The 25,166-nt window shown below is 39.7% G+C and overlaps 1 protein-coding gene across 5 annotated transcripts in view; it reads right to left on the reverse strand.

The window, feature by feature from the left end:
• The window catches only part of cacna1bb (calcium channel, voltage-dependent, N type, alpha 1B subunit, b), a 164,757-nt gene extending 139,591 nt beyond the window's left edge, over nt 1–25,166 (reverse strand). For all 5 annotated transcript variants that reach the window (XM_067574851.1, XM_067574848.1, XM_067574850.1 and 2 more), the window contains exons 1-2: nt 25,036–25,166; nt 21,701–21,840 (exon numbers count right to left, since the gene is read on the reverse strand). In XM_067574851.1, the coding sequence (XP_067430952.1) occupies nt 21,701–21,840; nt 25,036–25,128 (233 nt within the window). In that variant the 5' untranslated portion in view covers nt 25,129–25,166. The remainder of the gene's footprint in view (nt 1–21,700; nt 21,841–25,035) is intronic.

Below are 25,166 nucleotides of genomic sequence, written 5' to 3' on the forward strand. Positions count from 1 at the left end.
TGAACAAAGCAGAGCCGTTCCTGCTGCTACAGACAGAAGATGATGAAAACAGGGAGAGGGTGTACTGCATATAATCCAGCCTTCGAGTTAACATGGAAGACAATAACTTCAGTGTAACAGAGCAATAAGGACAGATTCCCCACAGGAGCCATTCTGACAACGTGTACTGTGATTTATGCTTGAGAATATAATCAAGTCGGGCCAATAACATCCTCAGCAGAAATATTTCTGTACAGCTACACGGACATTGCATTACAACGCAGTTTCATATATAAGTGGACAATCACCGTATAGACTGCTGCCTGCAAGAGCGATAAGTATAGATATCCATATAAAATCGTGTGTCTGTCTTTATGAGCATATCCACTAAGATAAAAAGAAATCTTTGTTCGCTGGTATTGTGTGTAAAACGTAACACACAAACTAGAAAAACGCACAGTTTTTTTTATTGAGTTGTCAGTTTGCAGAGTTTGGGGTTGATGTCAAGTAGCAAGGAAGTGCAATAAAGATCAAAATATATCAAAAGTAAATTTGATGCATGTCATAATTCATTTGCCAACACACCCGATGTTGTCAGTTGCCAGCTGTGAACTGGCAGTGAATCACATCACCTTGACGCTGTGACTCTGAAAATGTTTTTCATTTTTTGGAAATATTGAATCTTTTCACATCAATCTGATCATGGCTCCTAAATAATGATGCAACACTGTTATATGAATGTGTACATTATGTCATTATGTCAAGGTGTTTTCTATAATTCTACCTTTAAAAATGTAGATGCATGGACTGCCATGCACTGGTCTGTTTTTCCATAGATGGACATACAGCAACCAGGTGAGACAGTGAACACACAGGTAGGACAGAAGTCTTCTGGTACCACAAATGATTCCACATATTGGAGATACAAGGAGGCCTAACTAAGCTATTCATTAGACCTACACTCATCAATGGACAATGACACTTCTTACCTATTTCTTATGTTTTACATTGACTTGCATTACCTAAATAAAAACAACTTAGCCTTCCTTGCTATGGCCTAAGTACAAAAATATTTATTGGATTAGAATTATAATGAAATGCTGAAACACATCAGTTGCATTTCAGACAGAGAAGTTCAGGATTTAGTATCTCCTCTTCAGCGGGGGAGGAAGAAAGGTTCAGATCATTTATTTAAATAAAAGTAACAAAAAGAAAATATCAAGAAAAAGTATAGAATTACTACAGTAAAATGTATTTAAGAGCCAAAAGTAAAAGTACTGCAGAATGAACCATTTAGATTTTATATTACTTTATCATATTATGTTATTGGTTTATGATTAAAGGACTAGTGAGTAAGATTCAGTGGCATCTAGTGGTGAGGTTGCAGATCACAATCTTCCAAATGTGTAGGGGAACCTAAAGTTGTCGCAAAACTCACTAACAACATGAAAGGCCCTCTCTAGAGCCAGTGTTTGGTTTGTCTGTTCTGGACAACACTAGAAACATGACGGTGCAACATGGCGGGCTCCAAAGAAGCGGACCCGAGAGATATAAAGATATCATTCTATGGTAACGAAAACACAACAATTCTTATTTTCAGGTGATTATACATTAATTACAACATATTTATGAATATTATATTCCATTCCTGCCAAGTATGTTCCACTAGATGCCACTAAATTCTACACACTCGTCCTTTAATAATTAATTTTATTTCATTCTTAACTGATGCATTAATATGTAAGCAGTTTAATGTTTATGAAGCTATTTTCAACTGCTTGACATATGTTTGGGTAGTTTAATCTATAACAAATAATCATTTCAGTTAGAGACACAACTTACAGCAAATCATTATGTGATTATTTGCTTTCTTCAAGGGCGCTTTCAAAGAATCTGAGCAACAAGGCTCCTGATGGAGAGCTAATCCCCCCTTAGCAAACACATACTGTACATGAACATTAAGTCTTAGTTAAATCAACAATATCAAAATAGCACATAACCAGAAGGTTGAGGTGGTGGAGGGAACTGCTACATTTAAACCATAAACAGCGTTGGCATGAACATATTAGCAGAGTAATAGTGAGTGTTAGGTAATAATTAATGTACTGTACACCATGCATGAATATGATTGGGTGTAGCCAAACAGCTGATGAATGATTGGTGAGTGGTGAACCAACTGATGCCAGTAAGCTAATGCTCAGTTCTCTGCATGAGCAAACAGTGTTTTTTAAGCTGATCATAAATTTTGTATGCAAAATCTTAATCTGCAAAATAACTAGCAACTCTGTAAAAACTATAGATGACATAAAATAAGTAAAACATAGGTATAACATAGCAAAAATTGGAAATACACAAGTATAGCAGTACCTCAAAATTGTACCTGGGTAGAGTTCATGAGTATATGTACCCACCATCATTGTTCTTCAGTTACCGCCAATGGTTAATGCGTACCATGGTGCAAACAAAAGTGTAAAGCCCTGTACATAAACATCTTTAGACATCTGTATCTATAATTAATTGCATTGAATTACACAGATTAAATACAAGGATCTGAAAGTCCATCAGAAAGATTGAAGCTCTGAGTCTGTTCTGAATCTGACATCCTTTTTACATGATGTTCTGGTCTATATCTGGCAACCCAGTCAGACCCATCTCCAGATCATTAGCGACCAGTCTCCTCCTGGTGCTGATCACTACCATAAGTGAAATTGAAGCATAGCTCTACTCAGTTCATCCCTTCAGTTCCCCTCTAGCTCTCTCTCTCTCTCTGTCTGGATGTCTCTCTTTCTGCCTTTATCGTGCGTTCTCAGTCTCTCTCATTATCGCCTTCCCCCTCTCCCATCTGTCTCTTTACAGCCTTTTCTAATGTAGCGTGGATACACAGCAGTAAAGCAGTCGTTGTGGTGACTAATGGGCCCCTTTAAAATATCAAATGTTGTTCCTAAAAATCTACATTCACACGAAAAGATGCAGATATTGTGGCAAAGGAGTGGGAAGTGAGTGGAGATGGGAGGCAGTAGAGCAAGATATTGATTAAAAGACACACAGTGTGGTCAGCAGCATGCTGTATGAGCTCCTTTAACTTCCAGGAAGGACTGCTTTTTTAAAAAAAAACATTACTTGCAAGGTAAATAAAACATAATGTTCATACAAATAAAAATGCATCTTGATCATCACATGCTTACAGTAGTTTGTCAGACTGTCAGTTTCTCTCACTGTTTTTGGAGTGGAGGGTGGTAGGCTCAATGCCTTATCTATCCCAATGATAGAAAAACATGGTTAGTCTTTACACTACTGATGTTACACTGGGCTTTGGCGTGTTCTTATTATAAAATTTTCTATCCCCTTGAAATCAGTTAATTTTGAATGCCTCTTTTCACAAGATCTAAGGATAAGCACACAGGATAGAAAAGAGTCTTTGTTTTTCAGGCCACTTGCAGCCACCTCATAAGAAGGGATGGGGTTCATAGAATAAAGGCTTTCTCTAATTTAGGATTTTTGAAAACATCATCAGGCCCTCAAGATTTCTGCACACAACTACATGACTAATGGTAGTCTTGACCTGGATATTTGTGGTCAGATATATCTAGACTGAGTCTGACTCAACGATGTATTAAGAAAGCTGGATACAAAATGGAAGAGTGGCCTTGCTACCAGTTTGTCCCAGCTGGAGAATGACGAGACTGAAAAAAAAAAACTGATGTGGCCCAAAAAGCACAGGAGACTGCCGTCATAAAAGATACATCATTTTTACACCATCAGGATTTGATATTTGTAAAATGTGAAACAGCCTCTATTAGATGTTTTCACACGTCCACTTGGTTCCTCATAACAGAGATGTTGGGTCCATATAGTCTAATTGGGTCAGGTAGGGGCCCATTCAGACCACAAGTCTCAGGTCTGTGTCAATATGTTTAATACACCATTAAATTCAAGTAGACTCACTATCAACGCTGATCATCACAGGAGAAACATTATCTTACTATCACATAGGTGGCTACAGAATGTGTTAATGTTGGTGATTAATTTGAAGTAGTTTCTATGACTTTACATTGACTCTTAAGACAAGTATTGCTACACTTTTTGTTGCTGCTTTATTGGTGGCTCATCATGTTGCTGCCAGTGTTGGTGTTCCCTGTTTATTTGGATCTTTTTGGGTCAACCGCATTTTGAATTGTGTCTAATTATCCTCTGGTCTGTTTCAAAATCATCGGACTATTTGCTGTCTGGTCCATTTCAGGTCAGGTCTCATTTTGAAAATTAATTCATGCATATCAGGTTTGGGTAGGGTTTCCACCTGTTTGATTCGAATTGGGGTAAACATTTTGTATGAAGATGAATATGACTAAATCAGAGGACATCCACACAACCACTGTGTGAAGTTAGTCAATGTTTCTCAGATAACAGATCAGAGACTAAAAGGTGGAATCACCTACAGACTCCTCATGTCTTTCTTATAATATACTATATGAGGGGGAAGGTCAGTTCTTTATTTCCAAGAAGATCTGAGGACTTGTTGAGGACCTATTGTTGCATTACACTTCACTAGGTATGCAAGTGTGTTCTTATCTTTGCTTGTGTTCCTGGAGGAAGGAAAGAAAAGACCTCTCAGAGCACTATCCTCCTAGTACAAACAAAACTATCAGCACTACAAACAAGGGTAAGTTAGAACATGACGTGTGTATCACATTGTTCAAACCCTTGATAACCAGTTACAATTGACCTTTTTAATAATTGAAGAAACATTGAAGATGGGTTATTTGAAAATATGTCAGGTATGGATGATGTGGTATGTTCTGTCTGCCCTCCTTATTAGTATTGACAGCATGTTTTCACCTTTATCTTGTGTTTGTATTTTCAAGTGACACAGTAAAGATATTTTAAAAGTGTCTCTTGCAGCATATGGTAGACTGCAATTATAGTGATGCAGACAGTTGTGGTGCTGGTTCTTTGGCGGTGAGGGTGAAAGACTTGAAGGACAAACATCCAGCGTGTCTTCGTAGGGGAAGGGTGGGCCACTTCCTTTCCCATTTACACTCCAGTATTTGTCGGGCTCTCCAGAGATGGCCTGGGAGTCACACAACACACAGCTCAACTGCTTCTCTCGAGACTTTTAGTCTCAGCACACGACAGCAAAGACTCTCAACTAGTTTACTTCTCTTATTCAGCGTTCTATCTTTGGAACAGAAAAAGCACAGGTCAGGGATGGTGTGGATGGGATTGGAGAGGTGTTAGGATGAAGATAATAACAGTTATCATCCTAGATTACTTTATGTGCCATATTTTTTCCTCACTTGTAGAATCAGTATTTTTGTCCTGCCAGCAGAAAGGCCTACGGATTGATACATCAGTTGGTTGGTTCATCCACCATTTTGGTGTCTTGACATCTGCTGGCCAAATCACTCAAGGTCCCCAGAGGACGATTTCTGATGACTTTGGTGACCTTCCAACCTTTTATGTAGTGCCACCATCAATTTAAAAATCCTCTTTGACCAATACTGTGGACCATGATGAGGTATATCGACAACAAATGGCCAGGAATTTACAATCGTGGGAACACAATTCAACTGATATATTTTCACAAATAAATGTTCAAACTGGAAGAATGCTTGCTATTACAAACAATACAATTCACTTTCACTTTTACAAACCAAAGTCAAATGAAAATCAAGCCTTAATCTCCACAAACAAACATTCTTGTGACTCCAGTGGAGAGGATTATTATTCCCTAAAACTTGTGACAAGCTCCATAAGACAATTTGGCTATGGAGCAGCACTGACATGGTAGGAAGCACTATGGTTACCTTACAGACTCAGCGAAACAAAAAGTTATATACTGTAAATACATTCAAGTTTCTGGCTAGCTAACTCCAGAGGCTAGCAAATACCAACATGTCCACAAACAGGGCATTCTTGAGGTCTTTCAAGATACTAAAACTTGTTTTACACGGACTGAAACTTACTACATATTAACAGTAATTTTTTAAAACTGATGCAATGTATGGCCAAACAACACAACTCAAAAATGGCTGCAAATTTTCAAATACACTGTCGGGAAAGTCACTTCAAATTCATTCCTTTTGGCCTGCAATAATCACAAACCCTGAAAGTACAAGTTTTTAGTGACTCACTGACCTTTCCCATAATCCAACATCAGGCTATGAACCTTTTCCATCGCAAGCTTTTGCAATCTTGCAACACCACAAGGCCAAAATATCAACTCTGTACACATGATTTCTAATATCTAGATTACAAAGAAACTTGCTGAGCACATTCAAAGGAATAAACCCTTTCAACCTTTCCTATAATGCAACCCTCTGAACTAACTCATTTTAGCTGTAACAATAGCAAAATCCTCTTCTAAAGTGCTTCAGATTCTCAAATGTACATTTCACCGATACAGTCAGTCTTAGTGAAGAGCACAGCGTTTTAGTGGTTACAGCTGCATGAGGCTTTGAACTGTGAAGGACAAATGAGGTACAGGACCTGATCGATCCTTAACACCGCCACTCTCAGAGTGTTAACAGGCTTCTTCAGCCACCCACACTGCTGAGTAGACATTTAGCCTGAAGGCCTGCATGATCATATGGACCAATGAAGAGAAAGAGATACTCAGCAAGCAGATTACTCAAGAGATATCACTAATTCTCTGCAACCACCTGCCCTAACCCAGTGTCCTTATCCCTCTAGAGTCAATATTGACTTATTGTGAATTGGTGAATTGTGAGATAGCATGTTGTCAATAGGGCTTGGCTGCAGTGCCAAAAGGTTGTGTTTTGTTTAAAAGATACAAGCTTTCCTTGTTTGCTCAATTTGCTTAGATAAGAGATGGGATAATTATGGTGTCACAGAACATCGAATTAGCAGCAGGAAAACATTAGCACTCAAACTGCAATAATGGCTATGCAAAGCTAAAAACGCCCACTGAATTAATGAATATAAGGAAGACATACTTGAGAAGATAATTTACACCAGTTGCGTCTGAAACAATATCTCCGCTCATTAATGGCGACACAGTTTAGAGGTTACATTTCAATTATTTGCACATATGAAAACACAAAAAATAAATAAGACTGAGCAAACTGGGCTACTTACAATATATAAAAAAGTAATGTCTTACCATCATCTTAGTGGGTTAACAAACAAACCTACTACAGTACATTTTTATGTTGCTCAAACAACTGAAGAGGCCAAATGAAACTAAACATTCACACACAATCACACACGCACACCAAGCAACCCCAGAGTCAGTTTGTGGTCCCTAAAGTATGGATAACAAGGATTCTTTAAAGGAAGCACAAGCTGGTCATCATATCAATAGACTCCACCACCAGGATCAATAGCTCAAGAGCAATAGCAAGCCAACACAAGCAAAAAGAGAAAAAGACAGAGCAGTCATGGTAAAGACTCTCTGCACATACTACACTACCTTTAACTTTACAGGTGCACCTACACACACAAACAGATTTTCTGCTCTAAAAGTAAAGAAAAAAGATTTCACAAAGAGACCAACTGTCACAAGCTTTTTGGTGATGCCCACCTCTACCTCCAATTAATCAATTAGTTATTCAGGAAGTCTCAGTGAGATCAAGATACATCTTGCAAGAGAGACCAATTACACAACATTCACACTAAACAAACATAAAAGTCAAAACAAAGTTAAATAAAAGAATCTATATACAGTATATATACAAGACGGGTGACAAATTAAAGGAAAAACCTGAATAAATGAGTGGAGAAACATAATGAATACAGATGCTTCCACATAGGTGCACTTCATGGTACAATTAGGCAATTAACATCTAATCATGCTCTGTGGCGTGTATAAAAATGATGTGCAGGCCCAATTGATTTTTATTTTGTATCAAGATGGCAAGAAGAAAAGATCTAAGTGACTCAAGAAAAAGAGGGTTAATTGTTGGGGCGACGGATGGCAGGAGCTTCAGTCACAGACTGCTCAACTGGCTGGTGTTTCAATAAGAACAGTGACCAAAGTGACATCTGCATTTAGATCTATGGGAAAGACATCAGTAAACAGGGTCAGAAACTGTGGTCAACAGTGCACATTTGATGACCATGATGCTCGTGCATTGATGCGATATGTAAGGAAAAACAGAAGAGCAACTCTTCCTCAGGTGACTGAGAATGTCAATGTAGGACGTGATCAGACTGTCAGCCAGAACAGTCCGTCGACAGTTACATAGAGAGGGACATTATAGTAGGGTTGTAGTGCATATACCCCATTTATGTACATTTGAGAGTTCAGTGGTGCAAAAACCATAGGTACTGGTCTACAGAGATGTGGAATAAAAGCGATATGGTCAGATGAGTCATCCTTCAGCATATTATCAACAAGTGGGTGAGTGCATGTGAGGCGTACACCAAGAGCACAGTAACGGCCTGAATGCTTGCCCCCTACAGTGAGGAGAACCGGTGGTTCTGTTATGTTGTGGGGGGCATTTTGCTGGTATATATATATATATATATATATATATATATATATATATATATCAATACTAGAGTTTACAACCATGCATGCTTATCTCATTTCAAATGCTGACATCAGCATGCTAACATGCTCACAATGACAATACTAATATGCTGATGTTTACCACTAGTGTTTACCATCATCACCATCCTAGTTTAGTATTTTAGCATGCTAACATTTTCTATTAGTACAAAACACAAAGTACTACTGAGGGAATGTCATTAGTTTTTCAGGTATTTGGTCATTAAATGAAGTATTGGACAAACTGACATTTTTGCCAGATAAAGGTCCTAGATGTAAAGTTAAGCAATCGACAAAGTCATTAAAATCAATCTTGAGGGTGCATGAATTTCATGGCAATCCATCCAATAGTTATTGAGAGGACAAAAATGGTGGACTGACCGGGCGATAGGTGGATACTGCCATCCCCAGACATACCTAAACATAACTGACAAGGTGCTAAACAGAAACCAAAATATCCATAAAAAATGGTAAGAGGTCCAACTAAAAAGCAAAATACTACACCCGGCCAAGAGGAGATTGGTAAAATAAAGGTAAAAAGAATGCAAGAAACAACTGTCAAAAACAATGTCCAAAGATGACAGCAAAACATTAGTTATGGCAAGACAACTTGCTGTATATACTGTACATAGACAGATAGAGGGTACAGTACATTCTGTTCCCTGCCTGGATAGTAGACTAGTATAGGCTAGCATACAGTACAGCTGAGAGTTGTGTATTGAGTGACTAGTAAGTCCACTTGAAAGATGGTTACACAAAAATGCAGGAAAACAAAAATGTTGAAAAGATGTACACTGAGACTCAAATGTAATAACATCAGCAAAGAATGAAGTACACAAGGTTATGTATACTGTACATTGTGGTAGCTAATACTTGAGCACTTTGATCTCAGCCTCTCTTATCTCACTCATTTTCCCTCCTCTCTGTTGTGCCCTACACCTCTCTGTGTGTGACTCTGTCAGTTATTCCACAGTGAGAGAGCTTACACGGGGGCCGGGGAGGGTGAACAAACAGAGCGCCTCTCCACTGAGGCGAGACGAGGAGAAGACGAGGTGGAGAGGAGGAGGAGGCGGTGAGTGCCTCAGCAGCGGCAGCATCCTCCTGGTAGATCTAATGAGACAGAAGGGAAGAAAAAACGGAGGAGGAATGCTGTTTCTCTCATCGCATAGTGCAAACAAAACTCCCCACGCCCTCCGCCCGGCCTGAAGCTGCAGGCTGCAGGCAGTGAGAAGGAGATGCTCTCGCTGCCAGAATTCGCTCCATTACGCAGATGTTTGGGAACAGGAGGGGACACCACAAAATGCCACTTTCCAGTCCTTTTAGGGCCGGGAGATAGAGCTCAGAAGAAAACAAGGGGAGCAAATTCATCCATTACACTGGCAATATCACCAAGTGGGGCCCATTTTGTGGTGCAGCTGCTGCCCTTGGAGGTGAACTCAGAGGGAATGAGGAAAGGGACGCTGGCTGGCTGACTAAAATGAGATGCAGTTAGATGATTCAATATTCACGCTGGTTTGAGTGCCCTTGCATTTCGGATGTGTCCTGGGGGGTAAATACTGTAAAAGACACCAATAAAAGTGCAACAAAGTTCAGGGCACAAGTCATATGGTAATTAAAGAGAGCAAAAGCTCTCTGCCTGCTAACTGTAAGTGATGACCTGAGTGATGCAGTCAATCACAATTGCATCGGACAATTTTTGTTGCGATTGCAAGAAAGACATTAATCCTGTGGGGTAAAATGAAATATGATATAGTTGTCAATATTATTCAACTCTTGTTAGTTAATCTGTTGCAATGCTCTCCTCACTGGTCTAAAAAATTCTTAGGCTCTTTAGGTACACCTAAAACTCGGTGCCACTTTTGGTCGACTACAACTGATTAAAATACCAGAGTCAGCCAGAGTCTTCACAAGAGAGAGCAAATTTTAATCACACCACACCTGTTCTCAGATCTCTGTATTGGCTTCCAGTTAAAGAATTTATTCCAAAATTTCACTTGTCTACAAAGCCCTACATGAACTTTGTTTGTTCCAACTGCTGGGATATTATGGCATTCTGAAATAACATTTCTTTTCTCCTGTGTATCAGTTTAGTTTTAATGTTTTATGTTTTTTGTGTTGTTGAGTTTTTTCTTAGTACACAGCATTAATGTATGCATGAATAAATGTTTAGTGTTCTTTGCTTTTCTGTGAAGCACACTGTATCTTCTCTAGAATACTTGTTGACTGTTCATGAACTCTAATGTGGCAAAAAGGTAAGACAAATGAAAAGTAAGCAATTATAAAATATACAAAGAAATCATAAATTATCAGCATCAGTTACATCAAACTGTAGACTGAAAAATAACAAGGTTTCTGTGCTCCTTGTATTACCTTCGACTGAGATCTAAAAAGCCTAAGGAAGGAAGTATTAAATATTCCAATAGGGTCTGTTTCTCTCAAGTCTGCTGTTTTTAGAACTTAGGAGTGGGTGATACGGAAACAATAAATACAGTAAATATGGCTGTCAATGTCAAAATTGCAGCACAAGACTGGAAGATGAGAAGTAGACAGAATTGTCACTAAAATCTATTAACATTTTTACGCAGTCACAGAGGGAAAGAACAGGTCGGGCAGGTTTATTAGTTATGATGGGAAAGTGCAGTAAATATTGACTTAGTTAGCAATGTTGACATTTAAAGCTGAATGATTTCAGTCATGGCTGTAGTTTCCCTGTAAATAAAAGTATTGTTCACATCATCGCTCTCCCTGAACTTGAGAATGTCTGGTTACAAACCAGCTTCTCCAACGAGTGATGTTGCACTTCAGAAATATTTATGATACAAAAGTTGTGTGTGTGTGTGTGTGTGTGTGGGCCCGTGTCACAGGTGACAGTCACATAAACACCCTGCAGTCTGAAATGTCAATCTTGCTTCTTTGATAGACAACACATGCGATGTGACGCTGACATTCTCTTTAGTGTGGCTGACTGCAATGAGGAGGATTCAAAGGTCTCTGCTGTTTACCGTGAGCTGTGTGTATGAGCCTCGCTAACCCAGCATACACCATGAAAGCTGAAAGCTGACCCTCTCCCTGATGGAGGGGCACTAACCAGGAGGACTTTTAAAGCTCTGCTTAGTTTGGCTCCTTGCTAGATCTCACATCTTTTAACCGTTTATGGGATGTGGTGTTTCTAAGGACTGTAGTGACTACATGGAGGCCTCTGAGGTTGACTGTCAGTATCATATTTACGTAACTTTTAAAGGTGACAGTTTAAAGTCAGTATATATATTTATGTGATTTGCATCTTTCTGCAACATTTCATTTGTTGTATTATTACAACAATCGCAATGAGACATCTGTCATCTTTTATTAGCACACTGAAGAAAGAACTACTGGGGACCATGCACAATAAAGTGCCTCCTGTCTTTATCATGTTGTTCTACTGATAGAGATCTTCTTGCCTTTGTACTCCTACAAATTCACTTATTTGTGGCCAGATGTTTAAAATGTGCTGGACTCTGATCTATATCTTTTATCTTTAGGTTTGGCACAAATATTACCTGCCAGTATATCTAAATCCTTCCCTCTTCCAGTTTTTTTATTTATTACATACATTATAGATATGCTAAAATGATGACAGAGAATGACTCACAACAGTTTTGGTAACTGATGTCATTCATAAAGCAAAAACACCAGAAATCATCTGGTTACAATATCTCTGGGTTTTGGACAAAACAGGCAAATTGGAGACATCAGTATGGGAACTACAGACGATAATTTTTTGATTCTTTTGACATTTTACGCATATTATATTACCAAAAGAACAAAGAGATTATTGAAAAATGAAAACAGTCATTAGTTGCAGCACTAGAAACATATTTCTTCCTTTTCATTGGGCATACAATGTGTCACTACAGGATCAAAACTGAATTTAAAAAAAACACACATATTACATGACTGTCACTTTCTCTTTTCTCTCTTTCCTACAAAATGCAACTGGATTACGTGTGAAATTGCTGATGTTTGCCAGGAAACAACACGTTTGTAATTAGTTGTGGACTGAGTCATGTGTGAAGAGGGAAACCTGCCAGTCTGCCACATCAGCTGTGGTGTAGTGCACTTCCTCTGCCTACAGGAAATGACAAGCATCACTTTCAGCCATGCTTGACTGGAACCTTGGCAGCCAAGCCAACAGAGACACAAAGTTGTGTGCACGAGAGTGTGTGTGTGTATGTGTGTACGAGAAAGAGCAAGAGAGCGATTACTCACGTTTTTTTTGTGTGGGTTTTCATGTGTCTAGACATTGTGTTAGTGCTTGTGTGTACTTCACTTACACATGTACCTGCACATCAATTAGTCCAACAAATATATGATTAATGTGTGCTTTAGTGTGTCTTTGTGTGCTTGCCAACATCCCACTGATCCAAACAAAGTTAATCTTTGAAAGCTTTCATGCTATGAGTCGTGCCCACCTACCAGGGGCTGAATGTCACAACTGGAGCAGATGATGCAAAATGTGACCATCTCGCCAAGAACCTGCCAGATATGTCACCGTGATAATTGGTTGAGCCGGTACATGTAAAACCATCTAAATAGCAGCCATTTTAGTCAGACATAAATAGACATAGATGGCAAAGAGAGAAAGGCAAGCTGGATATGTTGCATCCACAGTGTTATACTGAGTCACGCTGGCTTACTGTATTCTCTGTTTTCATAAATATTCATGAAGTGGGGCTTGCCTGCTGGTTGGTGTGAGCTGTGATTAGTCAATTTGTCAAGTCACTTGTCATGTCCAAACATTCTAATCATGAATATGTATCAGTGAGCTTGGGTGATGTTTAAATTTACATATGGACAAGTGTCACATCCTTGTCAAAATATGGGTTTGAATTGACAATAAGCTGGGGCCTCAAGGTTAAGTTGCCGACCATGAAGCGAAATGTCACATCTAGTCGGGGCTTTTGTTACAAGTCATTCCCCGATTCTCTCTCCTCTGCTTTCCTGTCATGTCTCTACTGTCAGCTGTGTAATGAAGGCATGAAATGCCCCCCGAAAATTTCATCTGTATTTGACAGTTCGATAATAATCAGTTGATTGTTTGGGCTGGTTACCAAACTTTGACTGCTGGAACAGAATACTGTCGGTGATTAATGAGACAAACACAACATTATGAATTTGATGGCCATGAATTGTATTGATTGAACCACTAATAAACTAACAAAATAGGTCAGTTGTAGTGCTCACACTGTAGTGCTGGAAAAACAACTGAGCCAATCAGAGCTGTGTGGGTGGGATTAAGAGCAGGGACATCATCTTTCTGTGTGAGAGCCAGAAAATGACAACAGAAAAGTGGCCACAAACAGGTTGTATACATGTTGTTATAAGAAGATTTACAGAAATAAAAACTCTTAAATTGATATATGTCCTAGATCAACATGACAAAATATTAAGTCCCCCTCCACTCAAAATGTGTTTTGTTTATTGTTACTTCGCTGTGATGTTTCAACTTCACTGCAAAATGATGTATGTGCAGAGTTTGACACTGAAGGGCTGTTTTCACATTCATCTGCTGAAAGTGAAAAGTTTCTCTGTGCTCACTGAAAATCTGATTTTAAGGGGAGGGCCTGCGAGCATGATTTATGACATCACAACTAGTCTGGAGCCAATCCTGGTCAAATATGTAACTCACGCAAGTGTGATGTGGAAACTTGAAGCCTCTGACGATAGGATGAATAAATCAGTCACTACTGATTGGTAAGATTAAAATAAACAGAAATAGTAATTAAGTCTAATTATCAGGCTTAGAACATAAAATATGTCTTTAAAATAATGTTAGAGGTTTTGGTATTAGCTCACTCAGCAGTACTCTTAACAGATAATTACAACCTTTGTTGTTGTCATAAAGTGCAACACACAATACTTTACATAAAAGTTGAACTTCCAACAATGATTTTATTAACACAGTGATGGAGGTTTATGAACTCTGCTTTCTCTTATCATTTCATTGTTTTCTCTTAAAACTATTTTTACCTTTGTCGTGCGTATTATCTTTATAACCACTATGTCTTCTTATCCTCTTGTTCATGTAATTGTAAATCTCTGAAGCTGGGAAGACTCTGCAGTTTATGCAGATGATTAACTGATTGACAGAAAATTAACTAACAACTCTGATTATTTTTTAATTGTTTGAGTCATTTATCTAGGGAAAAAAAAACCCCAAACATTTTCTGTTTTTCTGATTTGTTGCTCTCGTTTTATATCATTGTAACTAGAATATCTGTCACAGACATTTTCAACAGTTTTTCGACTAAATGATTCATGGATTAATCAAACAATAATAATATGTCAATCAATAATTCAAATAATCATTAGTTGCAGCTCTACTTCACAATTTTGTATTCCTGACCACATCCCTGTGAGAGCGTGAGCGGGAAGACAAGCAGTTCGCTGAGTTCCCACCTGCTGCTCAGAGCTGTTGTGTGGCTGCCAACAGACAGACCGACCGAGCAGAGCAGAGCTGGAATTGGTCTCCTACGATGTGGACAACATGGCATCAGCATCAGCAGCACTCAGCCGGCCTCACAGAGCACACAGTGTTCACCAGAGCACTCACTGAAGAGATCGCTAACTGGCTCGAAGACATTAAGCAGAACAGCCTGTTCCAACAACACAACCGCCACACACACACACATATATATACAAAACCAACCCAAACCTCACAGCTGTCAAGTCAATGACCACATCTGTCAGTAGAGCAGATATTGAGAAAAGGATCAATAACATCACTAGGAGGGAAGCTCTGTGATCGAAGTGAAAAATCTCTGAGAAAACAACTCACTGGACTAAAAATATCTTTTTAAACATTTAAGTTAAGAAGTGATCACGTCTGTAAATGTGTATACATCTTATCGAGAGCATCATGAATCCTTAAAAATGCATAAATACTGGCTGAATAAATCTGTGTGCATAAGTAAATATTAATAATTGTAAATAATGAGCATTCAGGATGCAGTTGAGTAAAGACACAGAGCAGAACCCCCCTGCTCCAAATTTTACCTCAACTGGAGAGAACCGCAGTCAAAAATAATAATACTGAGAAAATGAGGGTGTTGCCAGGCACCCAGGTCTCAGCAATTAACTTGGTGAGTACAATGTTATTATTAGAAATAGAAATGATGGCCAAAACTGCAAAAATAAGACCCAAGCTGTAATAAAACAAGATTATTCTTTAAGGTCCAAGAGAGAGAGAACTAATTTCTTGTCCTATCTCAATTCTCTTCTTAATTATCAAAGACCAATGTACAAAACATTTAGATCTCTTCTATCTTGTAGTGTACAACTGCTGTAAAATAAGTGTATGCTAACTCAGAGATCTAGATGTTTACTAAACTGACTGAACATGGCTGAGTGATGTAAACATTCCAAGGTGTGGATGCATTTCACAAAAGTAGATGAAAAAACTGCAAAATGCAATATCTTTGGATAAGTCTTTACAACAAACCAACAGTTTTTTGCTTAAATCCATGGCACATAAACGGTGTGGACAAATGTAACAGAGCGTTGAAACAGATTTGATAGGGGATTTGAATGAAATTAAGCGTTCATAAGTGGATTCATTACTGAATTCAAATATAATAAAATGCTATTTAACCCTGACCCAGCCTAAGCTCAGCCCTCAGGTGTGGTAATGTGCAGCAGATAGTGTACACACACACACAAAGTGTACACAACACACAGGTACAAACCCAGCCCATATAAAGCCACAACTGTCAGACCTACATGATCAGACAGCAGCATTTTGGCAGACGTTCAAAGGCAACATTTATTCATGCTGCCGGGTGCGGGCATAAGCTAAAGTGACCCAACCTCTGTAGTCTCCGCAACTATACTTTGAAGCTTCGTATTGTGTTCGCCCCGTTGCCTGAGAGGTACATGAAAGGGGATCACAACTTTGAAGTCGACACAAGCACCGACTCTCGCCCCCGACCACTTACAGCCGCGACTCGTGAATCAAACATACCGATAAATAAATAAAAATAACTGCCCTGGCTTTGTTTCCCTGGAGATGACAGTGGGATTATTGTTCTCGGTGACTTAACACAGGAGCCTCAGATTGCGGTTGCCATAGTGTTTGCACAGGCAGTAAAAGGCCATGTGAGGCTTCGGTCAATAACAGCAATGACTGGCTGGCAGGGGAGGTTAACTGGAGGCCCACTGAAACGTCCAGATGTTACTGACACACATTAAGAACAATTATATATCCATTATTTTTTTTATATCCTCATAGCCTATATGTTACATCTGCTGCAATTCTTTTTCTTAGTGTTCAACTGTATTGTCCCTGTTAAATATGAACAAATACATATAATCTTCATAGAGAATTTGTTTATTCATATTTTAGGGAGATGCTCTCTTTAAATGGAAACTTTCATCAACTTTCAAGTACAAGTTGTAACTCCACACATGTGAGAAGCCCAGTGAAAGCCAATTAGTAAAATATTTTAAATATTGATATATTTACTAAAAGAGCTCCAGCCATTTATTATTGCTCTTCCATAAAGTTGGAGGTCAAGATCTAAATATACTGGATCCTATACTTCCCATAGTGTAACATGTCTTGTCTTGTCTTTCATTACATCCATCCAGCCTCCATAATTAAAACCCACCTTTTTCAAAATCAGTGCCCCCAGACTCTTACACATGCTTTTCGTCTCCAAGCCCAAGATGAGATACCAAGGTGAGTGTTTTTTACTCAGATTTCACAACCTCTAGAGCCACTGAAGACATTAAAAAATGTCTCACAACCTGGGTAGTACTCCTCATGAATATTAAATTTCCACTCACGTGCAAAATTGTAAAAGTAAGACTGTTGCAACAGGGATGGTTCCCTGATAGATATTTGGTGCAATTATTTGAAAATAACACACACCTTTCAGCCAATCAAAACTGTATTGTACATCACTTTCTTGGCTTTCAGAGTAATGGCTACATTTCAAAATGTAAGAAACCACTTTCCAACACTCTCTGTGCCTTTAAAAAAAGATGTTACCTGAACTGATTTTCCCAGTTTCTGCTCTAAAAGGAGGTAAAACCTGCTGGTTACAGACGGCAGAATAAATGGACTCCGAGTGAGTTCTGCCTCTGAAATTAGAACCAGTGTGAGTGTCATTTAATCCCTTTCTTTTTGGATTTTTAACATTTCTCTTTTCAGCCACTGAGTCATGGTTACTGGCAAATGCTCCAGGAATAAAAAAGCTGGTTTTCTGAGCAGAGCATGCTCCTCACCCTTTCTCTTCATGTCACAGACACTGTCGTACTCAGGGTATGATTGGCCATGTCTGGCTCCTCATCAGGGCTCAGTGTTCCTGGGCTGGCTGGCTCAGCGTTCTATTGATTAGGCCTTTGGCAACTCGGGCAGATTTATTCTCCTATTAGGGGCTCCTAATGCCTGATCAGGACAGATTAAAGGTCTGCCATTGCCTCCAGCTACACTATCATTTAGACTCTTTCATTAGGATTGGATGGCAACATAATTAGCCTAAGGACTAAGCACTGCAATTGTACAACAGGCAGGGAACTAATGCTGATTCTTAGCAAAGTGGAAAAAGGATAAGATACGCTACTGACTTATGTAATATGAGATGATTATTAAAGTAGAACTGAATATTTTTTAATTTCAAACAAAGTAGGATTATTTATTCCCCCTCTCTTGTAACACAGCCACAATTATATGTTCTCAAAATGTATCCTAAATTAGATTTCTGACCAGTAAGATTGATAGAGACCCTGACCAGTCACCTTTGATTGATCACACAGCACTGTTAAAATATTTTTTTTTATCAATTATTCATGCATTGATCAATACTATCCAACTGTGGTAGTATTTAGTTCATCTCTGGGTCTCTTTCTTACTGATGTCTTATTCTCTTGCTACTCCAATATTTTCTGTATATTATCATTTCATCATTTATACCATATGGAACTCTAATTATGATCACTAATTCTGCTCATTCCCTCTGTAGACTTCACAGGACAAAGCGGAAACTGATTTTCACACCCAGGTGTGCAGTAAAATCTGTTTAATCCTCTTAACTTCACTTAGGGAGGCTGAACGTCTCAGGATGTGGTTAAATGTCTTTTCTGTCTTTTATCATTTGACATCAAGGAAAATTCTCTCAGGATCAGATTTTGTTTATACTGAGACTCAGTAAGCCAAACCTCATACAAAGGTGATCTGATTGATTTCAGATCGATGGGCTCGGTCCAGGCACCTTCGGCCCCGTGATCCCGAAGGAGCATGCCCAGCACAAAGCAAACGGAGCGTCACACACACACACACACACACACACACACACACACACACACACACCGAGGCACATTATCTACTGTGGTTGCCAGGCAACCAAACAGAGATGCACACATACACAATATAATGGTTAACTTGTATCCAGCTGTGTCAGCAGTGGGTAGCCAAAACTGAAGAGCTATTTCTCTAGCTTTAGTTTTTCAACAGAAGAAAAAACCTGAGACAAAAGCAGATTTTAGATACATGACACCCTTATTGATATATTCCTTTAAACTGAGTCTGTGTTTATATATTTTAGATATATTTCTTGAATATATAAGTAACTTGGTGTGTATGAATCAGAACTTTCTGATGTTTTTAAACATAAAATAACACAGCTTTAAGTTATATCTCATAAAGAAACCAAAACACACCAAAACACTAAGCCCCTAATGCACAAGGTGTATCACATGGCACTGAAAGTCGTCTTTCTATATGAATATATTGGAATTTAAGTGTTTTGCTCAAAGTAAAATGCCTCTGTGTGATCTCCAGCTTACATTTTAATAACGCCTTTTTCCATTTTCCTGCTCACATGAATTCTTCCACTGTGTAGGTATTGCAGGAGAACATGAAATGCAATCGCAGCTACAAACACAATTTTCCTACTTATATGCTGTGAAAAAAGAAAAAGCATCTCTGAACTGTTAATGTGCTGCCTATGGCTGGACACAACTGAGACAGAGGAAGAAATGTTTTAACTTTAAACACCAGCGTTCTGAATGTGTTGTCTTAAAATGCATGAAGTATAATTACAATTTTGTTTATTTACAAAGCACTCAGAACAAAATTGGTTCATTTATACCCATCTTCTTTCTCTTCATTTTGACTCGTCTGTTTTTCTCATTACCTCAAACACTCATGGTCACTGCCTCTCTGCAATCTTCGCTCTGCTCCTCATTCAATATCCACCTTGATTCATTTGTTTATTGACTTTCTGAAATAGCCAATATTTACAACACAAATTCAATCTGAACCTCACACAGCACCAAGGCAACACAATATATCTCTGCTCATTCATTTAATAAAGCAAGGGAAGCATTTATAGCAGCACCAACTGAACTGGGACAAAACAGATACATTTCCAACATAGTATGACTGTTTTTGGGGCAGTGAAGGCTTGACACTGGGAAACTATGCAAGAGGACTAATTGGCTGCCTTTACATTGTGTATTGCAATGTTTACTTAAGTAAAATCTAGTACTTCTTCCAGCACTGGGAATTAGTAGTGAGCTGATTAACACTAATCAGTATTGATGGAGCTTTCCACGTTTTGGATAGGTACCTTATGATATAATGGCTCTTGTGGAAGCCCCTCTTTGTTCTTTTATCCTGCAATCACAGGTGTGAACAGATACTGAGAAGAAAAGGCAAAACTCTAAAAGGACTGCTTTCTCTGTGTGCAGTAACATCGGACCAATATACACAGTGAGTTGTGAATCTGCCATTCAGGTGTACCCTATGGTGGAACAAACAGTTTTCTTGGGCATTAGGGCAAAAATTAAGCAAGTGTTGCATCAGATTGCACCTTCAGATAAAATAAGTGAGGGTGCCCTGTACTCTACCACACAAATGGTTAGGTTAATGATTATGGATACCAATTTAAACAGCTCTCAAGGACAACATGACTCCTGTCTTTTTGAAGAATTAAAGGACATTTCTAAAAAGTGTAGGAGAGTAAAAAGAGCAGGAGACCCCATAAAGTGGAGAAACACAAGGTTTGTATGTCAGACAAATTAAAAACATGAAAGCCCTTAAAAAGCTCACTCTTTGAAATAATACCTTGGATCCAACAAGAGCAAAACCACCACCAGCTTACATACATATTATCTTTCCTCGTCTATCTTTATGTTGTCAACCTTCTGATTGCCATCAACGGTTAAAAGCAGAGAATGAGTACCAGACTGCCTTCCAGAAAAAGCCTCAATGCTGCCTAGGTTGAAATCCCAGCAGTAATTACCCAGAACTATTGACCTGACCGTTGCTGTATCATTGACTTCTCATGACTCCCTTCTGATAATAAGAAACACTGGCCATTACATGTCTCCAAAGGCCCAGAGTCTGACAGCTTCCCTGCCAGGCAGCCACTCTTGTCCGAGCCCTACTAAGAGCTGCTCAAAAAGAGAGAAAAAAATATAACTTTCAACTATAAAAGCATCTGTCACAGAACTCTGCAGTCCACTTAGCTAATAACTCCTACTGCAGACATGTTCTTATTTCTGAAACACATATATGAAATATGAAACACATATTTATTCTACTTTTGTGTTTCCATTTGCCACACAGATGCACAGGTGGTAAGGCTTTGGGGTAGTGCTGGACAATATGGTGTGGTTGTTGCCATAAAAGTTTCTGAATTGTTTAATCACAAAATTCAATTGTAAATTATCATCAACCGCATACTGTGTCTTACCCTGTATGGCCAAAAGCATGTAGACACCTGAAACTGACACCTATAATGTAATTGCTGAACATTCCAAAAAAGCTCTGGGTTCTGTGCAGGCCAGTTAAGTTCTCCCATACCAAACTGGGCAATCCATTTCGCTATGGACCTGGCTTTGTACACGAAATAGGAAAGGGCCCTCCACAAAGTTGGAAGCCATTAAGTATGTGGGTGTCCATATAATGTAGTCCAGCAACAGTGTTAAAATCAAGGATTAAGGAATGGCCAAAGCAACAAATGTTCACTGTGACAATCTTTTCACATCTTTTACAGGCTTGTGTGACTTGTTGAATAACATATAGATGCTTGTAGGCAGATGCTCTAACTGGAAGAAGGTGATTCCACCACGCTCTCTCTCAGGGTGCTCACAGATACACACAAAAGAAACCACTCTCTCACTTATAACTTTCATCCCAAGCTGACAGCCAGCGGGCAAGGGACTCACCCCGTGAGGACGACCACGAAGTCCATTACATTCCAGCCATTGCGGAGGTAGGAGCCTTTGTGAAATGCAAAGCCCAGGGCGATGATCTTAATGGCAGCCTCAAAACAGAATATTCCAATAAAGTAGGGCTCTGTGTCGTCCTACAGAAAGATAGAGAGAATCAGAGAGAGGATGAGACTGACAGAGGAAGACCTTTTTGTTAAAAGTAAGAGCGTGGTTAATGAAGCATTAAGTGAAAGAGAGGGGGGTTAATAAAATAGAGAAAGAAAGATGGCCCCTTTCACTTCTTGCATCAGCATGAACAGAAGCACAGGAAGTGGAGCCCTCTTCTTTGGACGAAAAGAGAGTAAATACAGTCACAACAAATATTTACACACAGTATGATCTTAAGGGTTATGATAAATCAATAGAGCCTCAGGCTTTCTTATTTAAAGCATTAAATAAATTCTACAAGGACTGTCTTGCATCTGTATGCTGTCAAAATGTCACACTGGATGTGATCAGTATTGTGCACAGATTCTCTAAGAGGCTGGGGCAAAAATGAAAAAGGGGCACCTCTATTGAACACAATTTCTTGTTTCATGTTTAGTGATTAGGTTTACTTTTTGCCCCAATGTCACACCAGAGCAGCAGTTGACATGACTAGAGTGGGGCTGGGGCAGTGTAGAGGGGCGCTTCTACACTGAACATTGGGGCAACCAAGCCAACCAGGCTACTTGAGTCAACCAGAAGGGTTCTGGGGCAAACCAGAAAGACATTTGGGCCAACTAGTGGAGTAGCTGGGCCAACAAAGGGCCACCTGGGTCAGGCAGAGGGGTACTTGAGCTAAACAGAGTGGCATTTGGACCAAAAACTAGGGTGCTACGGCTGACTAGAAGGGCTCAAAGACATGGGCCACCGCTTGCATGATATAAGTGTAAAACAGAAGGCACTTAGACCAACCAGAAGGGCATGTGGATTGAACCGGAGGCTACATGGGCACTAGAGGGGCATTTGGGCCTCCTAGGAAGGAATTTGGGCTAACCAAACTTTGGCTGTTCAAATGCCCCTCTGGTGTGACATTAGGGCAAAAATAAAGCATGGAAAAGCATGGCATTTGGGCTGACCAGAGGGGCATTTGGACTAAACACAAGGGCACCTGGACCAACCATAGGGGTACTTGGACTGACCAGAGGGGCATTTGGGTCAACCAGAAAAGTACTTTGGTCATTTGGGTGCCCCTATGTCTGGGACAAAAATTAAGCATGGAATTGGGGGGCATTTTAAGCAGCCAGAAGGGTACATGGGGGCCATTTGGTCACACCATAGAGGCAAAAATGAGGGCAGTCGAGCAAACCAGAAGGGTATATGGATAAAACAAAGGGGTACTTAGGCCGACATTTGGACCAATCAGAAAGGCACTTGGGCTGCCCCTTTGATATGACATCAGCATGGAATAATGGAATTGGGGGGTAATTGAAGCGACTACAGCGGTACTTTGGCTGTTCAAGTGTTCCTCTAATGTGACATTAAGTATGGAATTAACCTAATAGGACAAAGACATTCCTGTTTGAAAGGACACTTTGACACACAGAGCATATGCACAACATACGACTTGACTTGATTGATTTGGGCACTCTGCATTATTCCCTAAAAGTGTCAAACAATCAACAGTGTGTCACAGTTTGATCATTTGCACTGTGTGGCTGGATTAACCCTGGGCCTTGCTCTAAGTAAGTGAGCTGGAACAGGCGTGTATGACATGACACTTTTTCCTTTGCCTCCATTAATATCTGCGAGAGCCTTGGGCAATGCACAGGGCACAAGCGGAGGATATCTCACGCCTACACTAACCTCTCTCCCCCTCGATTTTTCTCTCTCGCTCCCAGCATACTACAACCTGACAGACAGTGTCCCCAATCCCCAGCATCACCAAGCCTCCAACATAAATAATCATGTAAAAGCAGTGTGACAGGTCTGAGCGCTATAAGAAATGTGACCTTTTCTACAGCACTGGCTGCCTACAGTGAACAACGAGTGATAATAGATATGTTGGACGAGAGTTGCTGTATCAACCGTGAAGGCTGTGGTGGTAAGATAATGACAGTTTGTTGTTGTGGAGAAGCAGAGAAGCTGCTTCTGGCTAATAAGAGAAGCCATAGGAGCCTGCAACATTTCAATAACAGCTATTGAATGTGACATACAGTATATTAATTTTGGTCTGTTATAAAAATACAAGATTTATAGACAAACAACTGAATGTCTTCTGTCATGACAGGATTGGATTGCTGCCTGGATAAATGTCTGTACCGGTAGTGTGTTAACATCTATTATACATACATCTAAAATATTCCTGAATTATAAATGCGCTTTCGAAAGATGGATGAGGAAATCCCAAAGGATCATGGCACTAAAGAGCTGCAATGGATCTGAAATACTGTTATTGAACAGCTTCTATCATCGCCTCCACTTACAGTGCGCCTCCTACTCTGTTGACAGAGCTTCATAAATAATAGCTGATCCCTTGTTCTAATTAAAAGGCTTCTTGTTGTATTACATCCTCAAGGTGGAGGAGGCAGGGAGAGGATGCTTGTTTTCTCTTTGTGTAACCACTCTAATCACTTTCTCAAGTCCTGAATGCTACCTTTTTGTTTTCCTAACATCTTCACTGCTGAATTAGCAGTGCAGCTGCTGAGATAATTCTAAACAGGAGCAGGTGGTTGAATATGACAGGAATTCATTGACTTTGTCACATCAGGCTGTTGCTCTTTGTAACACTCTCTGGCTCTCTATTTTAAGAAAAACTCCTCTGAGCTACAACACCCTCAAGAACAAGAACAGCAAAGTGCTGAACCATGAAGCTACAGTACATGCTATTCAGTTTTTTTTTCCTGGTACACAGGGTGGGATATGCCACTTGACCTCCCCGGGCAGCAGTTTCTTAGGTTTCTCTCTGAGACTGGTTAGCTATACAACGTGACTGTCAGAGTTCAAATGTTGGTTTTAACGGAGTGCATATGTGAGCAGCTGGGGGAACAGGGATCCAGAGCAGGGGATCAAAGCTAGCTCACTGAGAGGCTCTGCTGACTTACATGATAGGAAGGAGGAAAAAAACAGGCAAACACAGTTAAACACACAGTGTTCCACAGCCTAAAGAGAGAAAGGTGCTGCTGTAATTAAGCTGTTGCAGGTCAATCCCTTGTTACTCTGGGACTCTGGTACTTTTGACAAAGGTTAGAATATCTAAGCTAGGTGTGGTACCTTTCTGTCTCCACATCTGTCTGACTGGTTGCTTGCTGCAGAAAAGTTTTTGTCTAATGGAGATGACCTGACAGAGAGGCACACTGAACACTTACCAGGCGTTCTGACATGGGTGTCTTGTCGCTGGCGGGTAGATGCTGCTCCAGGGCCAAGACGATGCAGTTGGCGATAATTGTAGCCAGGATCATGTATTCAAATGGAGTGTGACAGTTAAGGAGCAGTAGAA

This window comes from Thunnus thynnus, chromosome 19 (assembly GCF_963924715.1).
Source record: "Thunnus thynnus chromosome 19, fThuThy2.1, whole genome shotgun sequence".
Taxonomy (NCBI): Eukaryota; Metazoa; Chordata; class Actinopteri; order Scombriformes; family Scombridae; genus Thunnus; species Thunnus thynnus.